Raw genomic sequence first — 19,708 nt, 5'->3', positions numbered from 1 at the left:
GGGCTCACAGTCTGTTCTAGGTAAGGTTCGGGGTCGGGCTCACAGTCTCTGTTCTAGGTGAGGTTGAGGGCCAGTCTCACAGTCTCTGTTCTGGATGGGGTTGAGGGCCAGACTCACAGTCTCTGTTCTAGGTGAGGTTGAGGGCTGGGCTCACAGTCTTTGTTCTGGATGGGGTTGAGGGCCAGGCTTGACACAATTGGACCTATGGATGGAGGATTGGTGATGAGGCTAGGCATTGTGCTCGGTGATGAGGGTAGGCATTGTGCTCGGTGATGAGGGTAGGCATTGTGCTCGGTGATGAGGGTAGGCATTGTTCTCGGTGATGAGGGTAGGCATTGTTCTCGGTGATGAGGGTAGGCATTGTGCTCGGGGATGAGGGTTGGCATTGTGCTCGGTGATGAGGCTAGGCATTGTGCTCGGTGATGAGGCTAGGCATTGTGCTCGGTGATGAGGGTTGGCATTGTGCTCGGTGATGAGGCTAGGCATTGTGCTCGGTGATGAGGCTAGGCATTGTGCTCGGTGATGAGGCTAGGCATTGTGCTCGGTGATGAGGCTAGGCATTGTGCTTGGTGATGAGGGTTGGCATTGTGCTCATTGATGATGCTAGGCATTGTGCTCGGTGATGAGGGTTGGCATTGTGCTTGGTGATGAGGGTTGGCATTGTGCTCGGTGATGAGGCTAGGCATTGTGCTCGGTGATAAGGGTTGGCATTGTGCTCGGTGATGAGGGTTGGCATTGTGCTCGGTGATGAGGGTTGGCATTGTGCTCGGTGATGAGGGTTGGCATTGTGCTCGGTGATGAGGGTTGGCATTGTGCTCAGTAATGAGGGTTGGCATTGTGCTCGATGATGAGGGTTGGCATTGTGCTCGGTGATGAGGGTTGGCATTGTGCACGGTGATAAGGGTTGGCATTGTGCTCGGTGATGAGGGTAGGCATTGTGCTCGGTGATGAGGGTAGGCATTGTGCTCGGTGATTAGGCTTGGCATTGTGCTCGGTGATGAGGGTTGGCATTTTGCTCGGTGATGAGGGTTGGCATTTTGCTCGGTGATGAGGGTTGGCATTGTGCTCGGTGATGACGCTAGGCATTGTGCTCGGTGATGAGGGTTGGCATTGTGCTCGGTGATGAGGGTTGGCATTGTGCTCAGTGATGAGGGTTGGCATTGTGCTCGGTGATGAGGGTTGGCATTGTGCTCGGTGATGAGGCTAGGCATTGTGCTCGGTGATGAGGCTAGGCATTGTGCTCGGTGATGAGGCTAGGCATTGTGCTCGGTGATGAGGCTAGGCATTGTGCTCGGTGATGAGGGTTGGCATTGTGCTCGGTGATGAGGCTAGGCATTGTGCTCGGTGATGAGGGTTGGCATTGTGCTCGGTGATGAGGGTTGGCATTGTGCTCGGTGATGAGGGTTGGCATTGTGCTCGGTGATGAGGGTTGGCATTGTGCTCGGTGATGAGGGTTGGCATTGTGCTCGGTGATGAGGGTTGGCATTGTGCTCGGTGATGAGGGTTGGCATTGTGCTCGGTGATGAGGGTTGGCATTGTGCTCGGTGATGAGGGTTGGCATTGTGCTCGGTGATGAGGGTTGACATTGTGCTCGGTGATGAGGGTTGGCATTGTGCTCGGTGATGAGGGTTGGCATTGTGCTCGGTGATGAGGGTTGGCATTGTGCTCGGTGATGAGGGTTGGCATTGTGCTCGGTGATGAGGGTAGGCATTGTGCTCGGTGATGAGGGTAGGCATTGTGCTCGGTGATGAGGGTTGGCATTGTGCTCGGTGATGAGGGTTGGCATTGTGCTCGGTGATGAGGGTTGGCATTGTGCTCGGTGATGAGGGTTGGCATTGTGCTCGGTGATGAGGGTTGGCATTGTGCTCGGTGATGAGGGTTGGCATTGTGCTCGGTGATGAGGGTTGGCATTGTGCTCGGTGATGAGGGTTGGCATTGTGCTCGGTGATGAGGGTTGGCATTGTGCTCGGTGATGAGGGTTGGCATTGTGCTCGGTGATGAGGCTAGGCATTGTGCTCGGTGTTGAGGGTTGACATTGTGCTCGGTGATGAGGGTTGGCATTGTGCTCGGTGATGAGGGTTGGCATTGTGCTCGGTGATGAGGGTTGGCATTGTGCTCGGTGATGAGGGTTGGCATTGTGCTCAGTGATGAGGGTTGGCATTGTGCTCTGTGATGAGGGTTGGCATTGTGCTCAGTGATGAGGGTTGGCATTGTGCTCGGTGATGAGGGTTGGCATTGTGCTCGGTGATGAGGGTTGGCATTGTGCTCGGTGATGAGGGTTGGCATTGTGCTTGGTGATGAGGGTTGGCATTGTGCTCGGTGATGAGGGTTGGCATTGTGCTTGGTGATGAGGGTTGGCATTGTGCTCGGTGATGAGGGTTGACATTGTGCTCGGTGATGAGGGTTGGCATTGTGCTTGGTGATGAGGGTTGGCATTGTGCTCGGTGATGAGGGTTGGCATTGTGCTCGGTGATGAGGGTTGGCATTGTGCTCGGTGATGAGGGTTGGCATTGTGCTCGGTGATGAGGGTTGGCATTGTGCTCGGTGATGAGGGTTGGCATTGTGCTCAGTGATGAGGGTTGGCATTGTGCTCGGTGATGAGGGTTGGCATTGTGCTCAGTGATGAGGGTTGGCATTGTGCTCGGTGATGAGGGTTGGCATTGTGCTCGGTGATGAGGCTAGGCATTGTGCTTGGTGATGAGGGTTGGCATTGTGCTAGGTGATGAGGGTAGGCATTGTGCTCGGTGATGAGGCTAGGCATTGTGCTCGGTGTTGAGGGTTGACATTGTGCTCGGTGATGAGGGTTGGCATTGTGCTCGGTGATGAGGGTTGGCATTGTGCTCGGTGATGAGGGTTGGCATTGTGCTCGGTGATGAGGCTAGGCATTGTGCTCGGTGATGAGGGTTGGCATTGTGCTCGGTGATGAGGGTTGGCATTGTGCACGGTGATGAGGGTTGGCATTGTGCTCGGTGATGAGGGTTGGCATTTTGCTCGGTGATGAGGGTTGGCATTGTGCTCGGTGATGAGGCTAGGCATTGTGCTCAGTGATGAGGGTTGGCATTGTGCTCGGTGATGAGGGTTGGCATTGTGCTCAGTGATGAGGGTTGGCATTGTGCTCGGTGATGAGGGTTGGCATTGTGCTCGGTGATGAGGGTTGGCATTGTGCTCGGTGATGAGGGTTGGCATTGTGCTCAGTGATGAGGGTTGGCATTGTGCTCGGTGATGAGGGTTGGCATTGTGCTCAGTGATGAGGGTTGGCATTGTGCTCGGTGATGAGGGTAGGCATTGTGCTCGGTGATGAGGGTTGGCATTGTGCTCGGTGATGAGGCTAGGCATTGTGCTCGGTGATGAGGGTTGGCATTGTGCTCGGTGATGAGGCTAGGCATTGTGCTCGGTGATGAGGGTTGGCATTGTGCTCGGTGATGAGGGTAGGCATTGTGCTCGGTGATGAGGGTTGGCATTGTGCTCGGTGATGAGGCTAGGCATTGTGCTTGGTGATGAGGGTTGGCATTGTGCTCGGTGATGAGGGTTGGCATTGTGCTCGGTGATGAGGGTAGGCATTGTGCTCGGTGATGAGGGTTGGCATTGTGCTCGGTGATGAGGCTAGGCATTGTGCTTGGTGATGAGGGTTGGCATTGTGCTCGGTGATGAGGGTTGGCATTGTGCTCGGAGATGATCCTTTGCCTTCTGTTTGGTGATGAGGTTTTGTGCTGGTAACCAATAAGGTTTGGTCTGTACAGTTATGGAGTCTTTGTGGTCCCTAAACACTTTTCAATAATTCGGCTACAGCTGATGAGGGGGGATACGTTAGGAGTGGAGATGATCCCTATGGCAGCACCGCACTGGTATCAGGGGGCGCTATAGAACAACACATCCTATCACCAATGTCTGTGATGGCGCCTGCCCGGATTGGGCTCATTATAACCCGCAGCAATGGGTCTGGATGAGACCCTGGAATCCATGAGCCCGGACCAAGACTACTCTCCACACAGTGTATATAGAGGAGCGGGCACTCACCTCAGGACACACCTGACCAGTCAACTGGCAGAACTGGGAGCACTGGACGGTCAGGTTGGGCAGACACTGGCACACGTGGCACTCCCCGGATTTCCAGCGCTCTCCTATGCTGTATGTTTTCCCGTGGTGTGAACACGCCTCACACAGAGCCGTCTGACACCTGATGATCAACAGAGAATGAAACAAGAGGGAGCAGAACCGGGGCCAATGATGGAGGGGACATGGGGGGGATCTGGGGCCACATGTACACTGATAGATCACCAGTATATAATATACCACACATACAATATATCCCATATATATACACAATATATCCCATATATACATTGTATACAATATATAGAACATACCGCATATACAGTATACCACATATATAAACACACATATATATATACGTACACTCATACATACATATATACACACACACGCACACATAGATACGCTCATACATATAAACTGTGAATCTGAGGCAGGTTTTAGGGCAATGAAAGGGTGTTTTTCCCAGTCCTTTATCCTAGGTGATCTAGCAGACACGCTCATCAGGTGCCTAATCAACACAGACAGCAGGAAGGGCAGGAATTTAAGTGTCTGGTGACTCCCCCCAGAAGACAGCAAGGTGGCTGTGTGGGAGAGGCAGGGTCCTTGCAAGGAGTAGACAGCCAAGCGCTGTGAGTGACCCCCACCAGTGAAGTGGATAGACAAGGAGTCTTAGTGTCACGATTGGGCTGGGAAGGAGTGCACACTATTTTCTCCCACTCCCCTATCCCTGCCTATTTATGTACCCGCCCTATGCAATGGGTCTGTAACCACGGTGACAGTCCCTCCCTAGACAAGTGAGGGCAGTCAACTGCCAAAATAATAAAATACAATAATACAGACACAGGTCAAGGTACAGTAGGGAGCAGACAGACTAACAGAAGAAAAACGAACACACTCACACAATAAGTCAAAGTCCACAATCCACGTCAAAGTCCAAAATGGCTAATACCAGAGAAGAGTCAGAGAGCAAAGGGTCAAAATGCCAGATAGTACAGAAACAGTAGGAAGCTCGCTAGGAGTACAAACTCTTTAGCAGGCAAAGACTGGAAGTAGACTGCCAGCTTATATGGAGCCAGAACAGGTGCTGCAATCAGCTGACCAGTCCAGACAGCCGGGTGTAACAAAAAGAAACAAAGAACTTGTCAGAACCTTTTAGACGGGGTCACCGGACCCTTCACAACCTGAGAGTAAAGAGGTCTTGACTTGGATCAATGTTCTTATCTGTATCCTCATCCTCCAAATCACTCAGTGGTGTCACAGTCATCCTCCCGAATCTCACTACAAGTCCTCAGGAGTACTCTCCACACTCTTCTTGTCCATGGGGTCACATGACGCTGGTTCAGCCAGAGACTGCTGCAAAACCGGCTTTACAATACTCTTAGGCCCCTTTCACACTGTAAATTCATCCGTTTTAAGGACCCGTTATAAGGACCCGTTATAAGGACCCGTTATAAGGACCCGTTATAAGGACCCGTTATAAGGACCCGTTATAAGGACCCGTTATAAGGACCCGTTATGAGGACCCGTTATAAGGACCCGTTATAAGGACCCGTTATAAGGACCCGTTATAAGGACCCGTTATAATGACCCGTTATAAGGACCCGTTATAAGGACCCGTTATAAGGACCCGTTATAAGGACCCGTTATAAGGACCCGTTATAAGGACCCATTATAATGACCCGTTTTAAGGACCCGTTATAAGGACGCGTTATAAGGACCCGTTATAAGGACCCGTTATAAGGACCCGTTATAAGGACCCGTTTTAAGGACCCGATATAAGGACCCGTTATAATGACCCGTTATAAGGACCCATTATAAGGACCCGTTATAATGACCCGTTTTAAGGACCCGTTATAAGGACCTGTTATAAGGACCCGTTATGAGGACCCGTTATAAGGACCCGTTATAAGGACCCGTTATAATGACCCGTTATAAGGACCCGTTATAAGGACCCATTATAATGACCCGTTTTAAGGACCCGTTATAAGGACCCGTTATAAGGACCCGTTATAAGGACCCGTTATAAGGACCCGTTATAAGGACCCGTTATAAGGACCCGTTATAAGGATCCGTTTTAAGGACCCGATATAAGGACCCGTTATAATGACCCGTTATAATGACCCGTTATAATGACCCGTTATAAGGACCCGTTATAAGGACCCGTTATAAGGACCCGTTATAATGACCCGTTTTAAGGACCCGTTATAAGGACCCGTTATAAGGACCCGTTTTAAGGACCCGTTATAAGGACCCGTTATAAGGACCCGTTATAATGACCCGTTATAAGGACCCGTTATAAGGACCCGTTATAATGACCCGTTATAAGGACCCGTTATAATGACCCGTTATAATGACCCGTTATAAGGACCAGTTATAAGGACCAGTTATGAGGATCCGTTATGAGGACCCGTTATAATGACCCGTTATAAGGACCCGTTATAATGACCCGTTATAAGGACCCGTTATAAGGACCCGTTATAAGGACCCGTTATAAGGACCCATTATAATGACCCGTTTTAAGGACCCGTTATAAGGACGCGTTATAAGGACCCGTTATAAGGACCCGTTATAAGGACCCGTTATAAGGACCCGTTTTAAGGACCCGATATAAGGACCCGTTATAATGACCCGTTATAAGGACCCATTATAAGGACCCGTTATAATGACCCGTTTTAAGGACCCGTTATAAGGACCCGTTATAAGGACCCGTTATGAGGACCCGTTATAAGGACCCGTTATAAGGACCCGTTATAATGACCCGTTATAAGGACCCGTTATAAGGACCCGTTATAAGGACCCATTATAATGACCCGTTTTAAGGACCCGTTATAAGGACCCGTTATAAGGACCCGTTATAAGGACCCGTTATAATGACCCGTTATAAGGACCCGTTATAAGGACCCGTTATAAGGATCCGTTTTAAGGACCCGATATAAGGACCCGTTATAATGACCCGTTATAATGACCCGTTATAATGACCCGTTATAAGGACCCGTTATAAGGACCCGTTATAATGACCCGTTTTAAGGACCCGTTATAAGGACCCGTTATAAGGACCCGTTTTAAGGACCCGTTATAAGGACCCGTTATAAGGACCCGTTATAAGGACCCGTTATGAGGATCCGTTATGAGGACCCGTTATAATGACCCGTTATAAGGACCCGTTATAATGACCCGTTATAAGGACCCATTATGAGGATCCGTTATGAGGACCCGTTATAAGGACCCGTTATAAGGACCCGTTATAAGGACCCGTTATAAGGACCCGTTATAATGACCCGTTATAAGGACCCGTTATAAGGACCCGTTATAAGGACGCGTTATAAGGACCCGTTATAATGACCCGTTATAAGGACCCGTTATAATGACCCGTTATAAGGACCCGTTATAAGGACCCGTTATAAGGACCCGTTATAATGACCCGTTATAATGACCCGTTATAAGGACCCGTTATAAGGACCCGTTATAAGGACCCGTTATAATGACCCGTTATAAGGACCCGTTATAATGACCCGTTATAAGGACCCATTATGAGGATCCGTTATGAGGACCCGTTATAAGGACCCATTATAAGGACCAGTTATAATGACCCGTTATAATGACCCGTTATAAGGACCCGTTATAAGGACCCGTTATAAGGACCCGTTATAAGGACCCATTATAATGACCCGTTTTAAGGACCCGTTATAAGGACGCGTTATAAGGACCCGTTATAAGGACCCGTTATAAGGACCCGTTATAAGGACCCGTTATAAGGACCAGTTATAATGACCCGTTATAAGGACCCGTTATAATGACCCGTTATAAGGACCAGTTATAATGACCCGTTATAAGGACCCGTTATAAGGACCCGTTATAATGACCCGTTATAATGACCCGTTATAATGACCCGTTATAAGGACCCGTTATAAGGACCAGTTATAAGGACCAGTTATGAGGATCCGTTATGAGGACCCGTTATAAGGACCCGTTATAAGGACCCGTTATAAGGACCCGTTTTAAGGACCCGATATAAGGACCCGTTATAATGACCCGTTATAATGACCCGTTATAAGGACACGTTATAAGGACCCGTTATAATGACCCGTTTTAAGGACCCGTTATAAGGACCCGTTATAAGGACCCATTATGAGGATCCGTTATGAGGACCCGTTATAAGGACCCGTTATAAGGACCCGTTATAAGGACCCGTTATAAGGACCCATTATAATGACCCGTTTTAAGGACCCGTTATAAGGACGCGTTATAAGGACCCGTTATAAGGACCCGTTATAAGGACCCGTTATAAGGACCCGTTTTAAGGACCCGATATAAGGACCCGTTATAATGACCCGTTATAATGACCCGTTATAAGGACCCATTATAAGGACCCGTTATAATGACCCGTTTTAAGGACCCGTTACAAGGACCCGTTATAAGGACCCGTTATAAGGACCCGTTATAATGACCCGTTATAAGGACCCGTTATAAGGACCCGTTATAAGGACCCGTTATAATGACCCGTTATAATGACCCGTTATAATGACCCGTTATAAGGACCCGTTATAAGGACCCGTTATAAGGACCCGTTATAAGGACCCATTATAATGACCCGTTTTAAGGACCCGTTATAAGGACCCGTTTTAAGGACCCGATATAAGGACCCGTTATAATGACCCGTTATAATGACCCGTTATAAGGACCCATTATAAGGACCCGTTATAATGACCCGTTTTAAGGACCCGTTACAAGGACCCGTTATAAGGACCCGTTATAAGGACCCGTTATAAGGACCCGTTATAAGGATCCGTTTTAAGGACCCGATATAAGGACCCGTTATAATGACCCGTTATAATGACCCGTTATAATGACCCGTTATAAGGACCCGTTATAAGGACCCGTTATAATGACCCGTTTTAAGGACCCGTTATAAGGACCCGTTATAAGGACCCGTTTTAAGGACCCGTTATAAGGACCCGTTATAAGGACCGATTATAATGACCCGTTTTAAGGACCCGTTATAAGGACCCGTTATAAGGACCCGTTATAAGGACCCGTTATAAGGACCCGTTATAATGACCCGTTATAATGACCCGTTATAAGGACCCGTTATAAGGACCCGTTATAAGGACCCGTTATAAGGACCCGTTATAAGGACCCATTATGAGGATCCGTTATGAGGACCCGTTATAAGGACCCGTTATAATGACCCGTTATAAGGACCCATTATGAGGATCCGTTATGAGGACCCGTTATAAGGACGCGTTATAAGGACCCGTTATAAGGACCCGTTATAAGGACCCGTTATAAGGACCCGTTATAAGGACCCGTTATAATGACCCGTTATAAGGACCAGTTATAATGACCCGTTATAAGGACCCGTTATAATGACCCGTTATAAGGACCAGTTATAATGACCCGTTATAAGGACCCGTTATAAGGACCCGTTATAATGACCCGTTATAATGACCCGTTATAATGACCCGTTATAAGGACCCATTATGAGGATCCGTTATGAGGACCCGTTATAAGGACCCGTTATAAGGACCCGTTATAAGGACCCGTTTTAAGGACCCGATATAAGGACCCGTTATAATGACCCGTTATAATGACCCGTTATAATGACCCGTTATAAGGACACGTTATAAGGACCCGTTATAATGACCCGTTTTAAGGACCCGTTATAAGGACCCGTTATAAGGACCCATTATGAGGATCCGTTATGAGGACCCGTTATAAGGACCCGTTATAAGGACCCGTTATAAGGACCCGTTATAAGGACCCGTTATAAGGACCCGTTATAAGGACCCATTATAATGACCCGTTTTAAGGACCCGTTATAAGGACGCGTTATAAGGACCCGTTATAAGGACCCGTTATAAGGACCCGTTATAAGGACCCGTTTTAAGGACCCGATATAAGGACCCGTTATAATGACCCGTTATAATGACCCGTTATAAGGACCCATTATAAGAACCCCGTTATAATGACCCGTTTTAAGGACCCGTTATAAGGACCCGTTATAAGGACCCGTTATGAGGACCCGTTATAAGGACCCGTTATAAGGACCCGTTATAATGACCCGTTATAAGGACCCGTTATAAGGACCCGTTATAAGGACCCGTTATAAGGACCCGTTATAATGACCCGTTATAAGGACCCGTTATAAGGACCCGTTATAAGGATCCGTTTTAAGGACCCGATATAAGGACCCGTTATAATGACCCGTTATAATGACCCGTTATAATGACCCGTTATAAGGACCCGTTATAATGACCCGTTTTAAGGACCCGTTATAAGGACCCGTTATAAGGACCCGTTTTAAGGACCCGTTATAAGGACCCGTTATAAGGACCCGTTTTAAGGACCCGTTATAAGGACCCGTTATAAGGACCCGTTATAAGGACCCGTTATAAGGACCCATTAACAAAACCATTAAAAGCGTCTGTTACAAAATCCCATTATAGTCTATGGGATTATAACATTACCCGTTTTAACCCATCATAGCCCATTATTAATAACGGACATTATTTTGTGATGGGAGAAATAGTGCGCGCCATTCATTCTCCAGTCACAAAATAATGTTCGTTATTAATAATGGGCTATGACGGGTTAAAACGGGTAATGTTAAAATCTCATAGACTACAGTATATACACTCATACATATATACATACACACATACATATACACTCATACATACATATATACATACACTCATACATACACACAGACATATACATATACACTCATATATATATACATACACTCATACATACACACAGACATATACATATACACTCATACATATATACATACACTCATACATAAACACAGACATATACATATACACTCATACATATATACATACACTCATACATACACACAGACATATACATATACACTCATACATATATACATACACTCATACATAAACACAGACATATACATATACACTCATACATATATACATACACTCATACATACACACAGACATATACATATACACTCATACATATATACATACACTCATACATACACACAGACATATACATATACACTCATACATATATACATACACTCATACATACACACAGACATATACATATACACTCATACATATATACATACACACAGACATATACATATACACTCATACATATATACATACACTCATACATACACACAGACATATACATATACACTCATACATATATACATACACACAGACATATACATATACACTCATACATATATACATACACTCATACATACACACAGACATATACATATACACTCATACATATATACATACACTCATACATACACACAGACATATACATATACACTCATACATATATACATACACACAGACATATACATATACACTCATACATATATACATACACTCATACATACACACAGACATATACATATACACTCATACATATATACATACACACAGACATATACATATACACTCATACATATATACATACACTCATACATACACACAGACATATACATATACACTCATACATATATACATACACTCATACATATATACATACACACAGACATAAATATACACTCATACATATATACATACACTCATACATACACACAGACATATACATATACACTCATATATATATACATACACTCATACATATATACATACACACAGACATACATATACACTCATACATATATACATACACTCATACATATATATATATACACAGACATATACACTCATACATATATACATACACACAGACATATACACTCATACATATATACATACACACAGACATAATCATATACACTCATACATATATACATACACTCATACATACACACAGACATATACATATACACTCATATATATATACATACACACAGACATACATATACACATATATATATATATACACATACACACAGACATATACGTAAACACTGATACATATATACATACACTCATACATATATACACTCATACATATATACACTCATACATATATACACTCATACATATATACATGCACTCATACATATATACATACACTCATACATATATACATACACTCATACATATATACACTCATACACACAGACATATACATATACACTCATACATATATACATACACTCATACACCTATATACATACACACAGACATATACGTATACACTCATACATATATACATACACACAGACAGATATGTATACACTCATACATATATACATACACTCATACATATATACATACACTCATACATATATACACTCATACACACAGACATATACATATACACTCATACATATATACATACACTCATACACCTATATACATACACACAGACATATACGTATACACTCATACATATATACATACACACAGACATATACATATACACTCATACATATATACATACACTCATACACCTATATACATACACACAGACATATACGTATACACTCATACATATATACATACACACAGACATATACACTCATACATATATACATACACTCATACACCTATATACATACACACAGACATATACGTATACACTCATACATATATATATACACACAGACATATACATATACACTCATACATATATACATACACTCATACATATATACATACACTCATACATATATACACTCATACACACAGACATATACGTATACACTCATACATATATACATACACTCATACACATATATACATACACACAGACATATACGTATACACTCATACATATATACATACACACAGACATATACATATACACATACAAACAGACAGATACATATACACTCATACATATATACATACACACAGACATATACACTCATACATATATACATACACACAGACATATACATATACACTCATACATATATACATACACACAGACATATACACTCATACATATATACATACACACAGACAGATACGTATACACTCATACATATATATACATACACAGACATATACATATACACTCATACATATACATTCATACATATATATACACTCATACATATACACTCATACATATATACATACACACAGACATATACATATACATTCATACACATATATACATACACTCATACATATATACACTCATACATATATATATATATATATATATATATATATATACATACACACACATACATAGACGTATCATTAGACAATCGTCTCTTCAGGTTGTGGCTATAATACGGCTCTCTGTGGTGATATCACCTGCTCCTTAGTTACCTGCGCGCTTTGCGGTAGATTCCTCGGCACTGCTTCCCATTACCATGCTTGCTGGGGTTGTTAGGACTCCGAAAAGACCATTGTATACTCTGCACCCCACACGGACCCAGACACTCACCCCAGGGAGACCAGGAGGACCATCCACAGTGAACTGTAAAGAGACAACAAGTACACGTAGCATATATACACTGATCATCACCTCCAGGATCCTCCTCACTGATCATCACCTCCAGAATCCTCCTCACTGACCATCACCTCCAGGATCCTCCTCACTGACCATCACCTCCAGGATCCTCCTCACTGACCATCACCTCCAGGATCCTCCTCACTGACCATCACCTCCAGGATCCTCCTCACTGACCATCACCTCCAGGATCCTCCTCACTGACCATCACCTCCAGGATCCTCCTCACTGACCATCACCTCCAGGATCCTCCTCACTGACCATCACCTCCAGGATCCTCCTCACTGACCATCACCTCCAGGATCCTCCTCACTGATCATCACCTCCAGGGTCCTCCTCACTGATCATCACTTCCAGGATCCTCCTCACTGATCATCACCTCCAGAATCCTCCTCACTGACCATCACCTCCAGAATCCTCCTCACTGATCATCACCTCCAGGGTCCTCCTCACTGATCATCACCTCCAGAATCCTCCTCACTGACCATCACCTCCAGAATCCTCCTCACTGACCATCACCTCCAGGATCCTCCTCACTGACCATCACCTCCAGGATCCTCCTCACTGACCATCACCTCCAGGATCCTCCTCACTGATCATCACCTCCAGGATTCTCCTCACTGACCATCACCTCCAGGATCCTCCTCACTGACCATCACCTCCAGGATCCTCCTCACTGACCATCACCTCCAGGATCCTCCTCACTGACCATCACCTCCAGGATCCTCCTCACTGACCATCACCTCCAGGATCCTCCTCACTGACCATCACCTCCAGGATCCTCCTCACTGACCATCACCTCCAGGATCCTCCTCACTGACCATCACCTCCAGGATCCTCCTCACTGACCATCACCTCCAGGATCCTCCTCACTGACCATCACCTCCAGGATCCTCCTCACTGACCATCACCTCCAGGATCCTCCTCACTGATCATCACCTCCAGGATTCTCCTCACTGACCATCACCTCCAGGATCCTCCTCACTGACCATCACCTCCAGGATCCTCCTCACTGACCATCACCTCCAGGATCCTCCTCACTGACCATCACCTCCAGGATCCTCCTCACTGACCATCACCTCCAGGATCCTCCTCACTGACCATCACCTCCAGGATCCTCCTCACTGACCATCACCTCCAGGGTCCTCCTCACTGATCATCACCTACAGGGTCCTCCTCACTGATCATCACCTCCAGTTCTAGACACTGTCCTCTCTGTGCAGAATCCTACCCCCTCCCCCTGGATTTAGTCACTGACTACTACCCCCAATATTTTGGATACTGACCGTTACATTCTGGATTTTGCCGACACTGCCTCATCTGGCCGTCCTGACAGGTGCAGATCTGGCAGTTGACTTTAACCATCTGCCCGGGCCAGTAGGTGACCCCCTCCACCTCACATGGACATTCCTCCTGCCGGACACATTGGTTCATGTTGTCCAGTAAATATCCATCCGGACACCAGCAACCTGAATGGGCACAGAAAGGGTTAAAGAGATCGGAGGTCACATGACAGAATCCTCCCACTTTCCCGCTCTTACCGTAGGTGCAGGGCTGATGACCGGGGCAGAGCCGGTTATTGGTCAGGTCAGAGCAGGTCACCGGACAGGGGGCGCAGGGTTTGTATTCCAGGTCTGGAGGACAAGATGGCGGCTGCGGGCAGCGGTCCTGGTGACAGGTGTCTAGAGGGAAACGCAAGGGGTAGAGTCACCACCTGGACCATATTTATCCTCCAACTCCCGGAATGTTTCACCACATACTATACTAGTGTTTCCCAACCAGAGCACCTCCAGCCGCTGCAAAACTACAACTCCCAGCATGCCCGGACAGCCAACGGCTGTTTGGGCATGCTGGGAGTTGTAGTTTTGCAGCAGCTGGAGGCACCCCTGGTTGGGAAACACTGACCTATACTATATAGTCCAACATGCTGGGAGTTGTAGTTTTACAACAGCTGGAGGCACCCCTGGTTGGGAAACACTGACCTATACTATATAGTCCAACATGCTGGGAGTTGTAGTTTTACAACAGCTGGAGGCACCCCTGGTTGGGATACACTGACCTATACTATATACTACTATATAGTCCAACATGCTGGGAGTTGTAGTTTTACAACAGCTGGAGGCACCCCTGGTTGGGAAACACTGACCTATACTATATAGTCCAACATGCTGGGAGTTGTAGTCTTGCAACAGCTGGAGGCACCCCTGGTGGGGAAACACTGACCTCTACTATACACTACTCTATAGTTCAACATGCTGGGAGTTGTAATTTGAAACAGCTGGAGGCACCCCAGGTTGGGAAACACTGACCTATACTATATACTACTCTATAGTCCAACATGCTGGGAGTTGTAGTTTCCGTGTTGCGTTTACTACGTGGCCCTCGTTATTAGTCCCTCCCATCACACATGGCTCCTCCTTCTTACCCATCTCCAGGGATGAAGATCCGGGCAGATCGGAGCAGTGGCGCCCGCCGTTCTGTGGAGGTGTACACTCCCTGCGCCGTATCACCACCCCGCTGCAGTCCGCAGAGCAGTTTGACCACGTGGTCCAAGGAGTCCATGAGCCGTCAACTGGGGAGACAAGATCAGGTTGTCATGGTAACATATTTACTATTGTGAATAAACCTGGAAAGGGGGTGTGACCATCCAGAAAAGGGGCGTGTTCTCAAGACCCGACCTAAAGGGGGTGTGACCATCCAGAAAAGGGGTGTGTTCTCAAAACCCGACCTAAAGGGGGTGTGACCATCCAGAAAAGGGGCGTGTTCTCAAGACCCGACCTAAAGGGGGTGTGACCATCCAGAAAAGGGGTGTGTTCTCAAAACCCGACCTAAAGGAGGTGTGACCATCCAGAAAAGGGGCGTGTTCTCAAGACCCGACCTAAAGGTGGTGTGACCATCCAGAAAAGGGGTGTGTTCTCAAAACCCGACCTAAAGGGGGTGTGGCCATCCAGAAAAGGGGCGTGTTCTCAAAACCTGACCTAAAGGGGGTGTGACCATCCAGAAAAGGGGCGTGTTCTCAAAACCTGACCTAAAGGGTGTGTGACCATCCAGAAAAGGGGCGTGTTCTCAAAAACCGACCTAAAGGGAGTGTGACCATCCAGAAAAGGGGCGTGTTCTCAGAACCCGACCTAAAGGTGGTGTGACCATCCAGAAAAGGGGCGTGTTCTCAGGACTCAACCTAAAGGGGGTGCGACCATCCGGAAAAAGGGGCGTGTTCTCACAAACTGACCTAAAGGGGGTGTGGCCATCCAGAAAAGGGGCGTGTTCTCACAACCTGACCTATTTACTATTGAAAACCCTGTGAAAAAAATGGCTGAAAATTCCCACAGGACAAAGATGGTCAGAACTTTCCCGACCCGTCACCATAAAGCAGTGTTACCCAACCAGGGTGCCTCCAGCTGTTGCAAACTACAACTCCCAGCATGCCTGGACACCTGAAGATTGTCCAGGCATGCTGGGAGTTGTAGTTTTGCAACATCTGGAGGCACCCTGGTTGGGAAACACTGCCATAGTGGAATCATGGAACATCTTACACAATATCCGATCCAGTGTCCAGTGATCCTGGAATGTTCTGTGACTTCAGGGATCCTGGAATATTCTGTGACTGCAGGGATTCTGGGATATTCTGTGACTGCGGGGATTCTGGGATATTCTGTGACTGCAGGGATTCTGGGTTAAACTGTGACTGCGGGGATTCTGGCATATTCTGTGACTGCAGGGATTCTGGGATATTCTGTGACTGCAGGGATTCTGGGATATACTGTGACTGCAGGGATTCTGGGAAATACTGTGACTGCAGGGATTCTGTCATATTCTGTGACTGCAGGGATTCTGGGATATTCTGTGACTGCGGGGATTCTGGGATATTCTGTGACTGCGGGGATTCTGGGATATACTGTGACTGCAGGGATTCTGGCATATTCTGTGACTGCAGGGATTCTGGGATATTCTGTGACTGAAGGGATTCTGGGATATTCTGTGACTGAAGGGATTCTGGGATATTCTGTGACTACAGGGATTCTGGGATATTCTGTGACTGCAGGGATTCTGGGATATTCTGTGACTGCAGGAATTCTGGGATATTCTGTGACTGCAGGGATTCTGGGATATTCTGTGACTGCAGGGATTCTGGGATAATATGTGACTGCAGAGATTCTGGGATATTCTGTCACTGCAGAGATCCTGGGATATTCTTTTATTGCAGGGATTCTGAGATATTCTGTGACTGCAGGGATTCTGGGATATTCTGTGACTGCGGGGATTCTGGGATATTCTGTGACTGCAGGGATTCTGGGATATTCTGTGACTGTAGAGATTCTGGGATATTCTGTGACTGCAGGGATTCTGGGATATTCTGTGACTGCAGGGATTCTGGGATATTCTGTGACTGCAGGGATTCTGGGATAATATGTGACTGCAGGGATTCATGGATATTCTGTGACTGCAGTGATCCTGGAATATTCGTTGACTGCAGTGATCCTGGAATATTCTGTGACTGCAGGGATTCTGGAATATTCTGTGACTGCAGGGATTCTGGGATATTCTGTGACTGCAGGGATTCTGGGATATTCTGTGACTGCAAAGATTCTGGGATATTCTGTGACTGCGGGGATTCTGGGATATTCTGCGACTGCTGGGATTCTGGGTTATTCTGCGACTGCAGGGATTTTGGGATATTCTGTGACTGCGGGGATTCTGGGATATTCTATGACTGCAGGGATTCTGGGATATTCTGTGACTGCAGGGATTCTGGGATATTCTGTGACTGTAGAGATTCTGGGATAGCCTGTGACTAGAGATTCTGGAATATCCTGTGACTGCAGGGATTCTGGGATATTCTGTGATTGCAGGGATTCTGGGATATTCTGTGACTGCAGGGATTCTGGGATATTCTGTGACAGCAGTGATTCTGGGATGTTCTGTGACTGCAGGGTTTCTGGGATATTCTTTGACTGCAGAAATTCTGGGATATTCTGTGACTGCAGTGATTCTGGGATAATATGTGACACCAGTGATTCTGGGATATTCTGTGACTGAAGGGATTCTGGGATATTCTGTGACGGCAGGGATTCTGGGATATTCTGTGACTGCAGGGATTCTTGGATAATATGTGACTGCAGGGATCCTGGGATATATGACTACAGCTCAGACCATCACCAATCCTTTATATCTGATCCATCATTGAGGTCTGTACCTGGGCAGGACACGGTGAAGCACTGCTGTGCCTCGCTCTCCTCCCCCCGACACTGTCTCAGGATATCACCGGATGGGTTGGTGCACACGAGGCGTCTGCTCTGTGTTCCGCTCCCACAGGATTCTGGGAAATTCTGTGGCTGCAGGGATTCTGGGATATTCTGTGACTGCAGGGATTCTGGGATATTCTGTGACTGCAGGGATTCTGGGATATTCTGTGACTGCATGGATTCTGGGATATTCTGTGACTGCAGGGATTCTGGGATAATATGTGACACCAGTGATCCTGGGATATTCTGTGACTGAAGGGATTCTGGGATATTCTGTGACTGTAGAGATTCTGGGATATTCTGTGACTGCAGGGATTCTGGGATATTCTGTGACTGCAGGGATTCTGGGATATTCTGTGACTGCAGGGATTCTGGGATATTCTGTGACTGTAGAGATTCTGGGATATTGTGTGACTTCAGGGATTCTGGGATAATATGTGACTGCAGGGATTCTGGGATAATATGTGACTGCAGGGATTCTGGGATATTCTGTGACTGTAGAGATTCGGGGATATTCTGTGACTTCAGGGATTCTGGGATATTCTGTGACTGTAGAGATTCTGGGATATTCTGTGACTGCAGGGATTCAGGGATATTCTGTGACTGCAGGGATTCTGGGATATTCTGTGACTGCAGGGATTCTGGGATATTCTGTGACTGTAGAGATTCGGGGATATTCTGTGACTGTAGAGATTCTGGGATATTCTGTGACTGCAGGGATTCTGGGATATTCTGTGACTGCAGGGATTCTGGGATATTCTGTGACTGCAGGGATTCTGGGATATTGTGTGACTGTAGAGATTCTGGGATATTGTGTGACTTCAGGGATTCTGGGATAATATGTGACTGCAGGGATTCTGGGATAATATGTCACTGCAGGGATTCTGGGATATTATGTGACTGTAGAGATTCGGGGATATTCTGTGACTTCAGGGATTCTGGGATATTCTGTGACTGTAGAGATT

At 46.2% G+C, this 19,708-nt stretch overlaps 1 protein-coding gene across 1 annotated transcript in view; it reads right to left on the bottom strand.

Moving 5' to 3' along the window:
* LOC130302431 (SCO-spondin-like) overlaps window positions 1–19,708 on the bottom strand; it is a gene marked incomplete at its 3' end in the record, with an annotated part of 101,999 nt that overhangs the window by 9,197 nt on the left and 73,094 nt on the right. The window contains 5 exon segments of the mRNA XM_056551711.1: window positions 4,018–4,177; window positions 13,317–13,467; window positions 14,787–14,969; window positions 15,042–15,182; window positions 15,926–16,072. Coding sequence (XP_056407686.1) covers window positions 4,018–4,177; window positions 13,317–13,467; window positions 14,787–14,969; window positions 15,042–15,182; window positions 15,926–16,072 — 782 coding nt within the window.

This window comes from Hyla sarda, unplaced genomic scaffold, assembly GCF_029499605.1.
Source record: "Hyla sarda isolate aHylSar1 unplaced genomic scaffold, aHylSar1.hap1 scaffold_1166, whole genome shotgun sequence".
Lineage (NCBI taxonomy): Eukaryota > Metazoa > Chordata > Amphibia > Anura > Hylidae > Hyla > Hyla sarda.
This window is presented reverse-complemented; position numbering and strand designations above follow the sequence as displayed.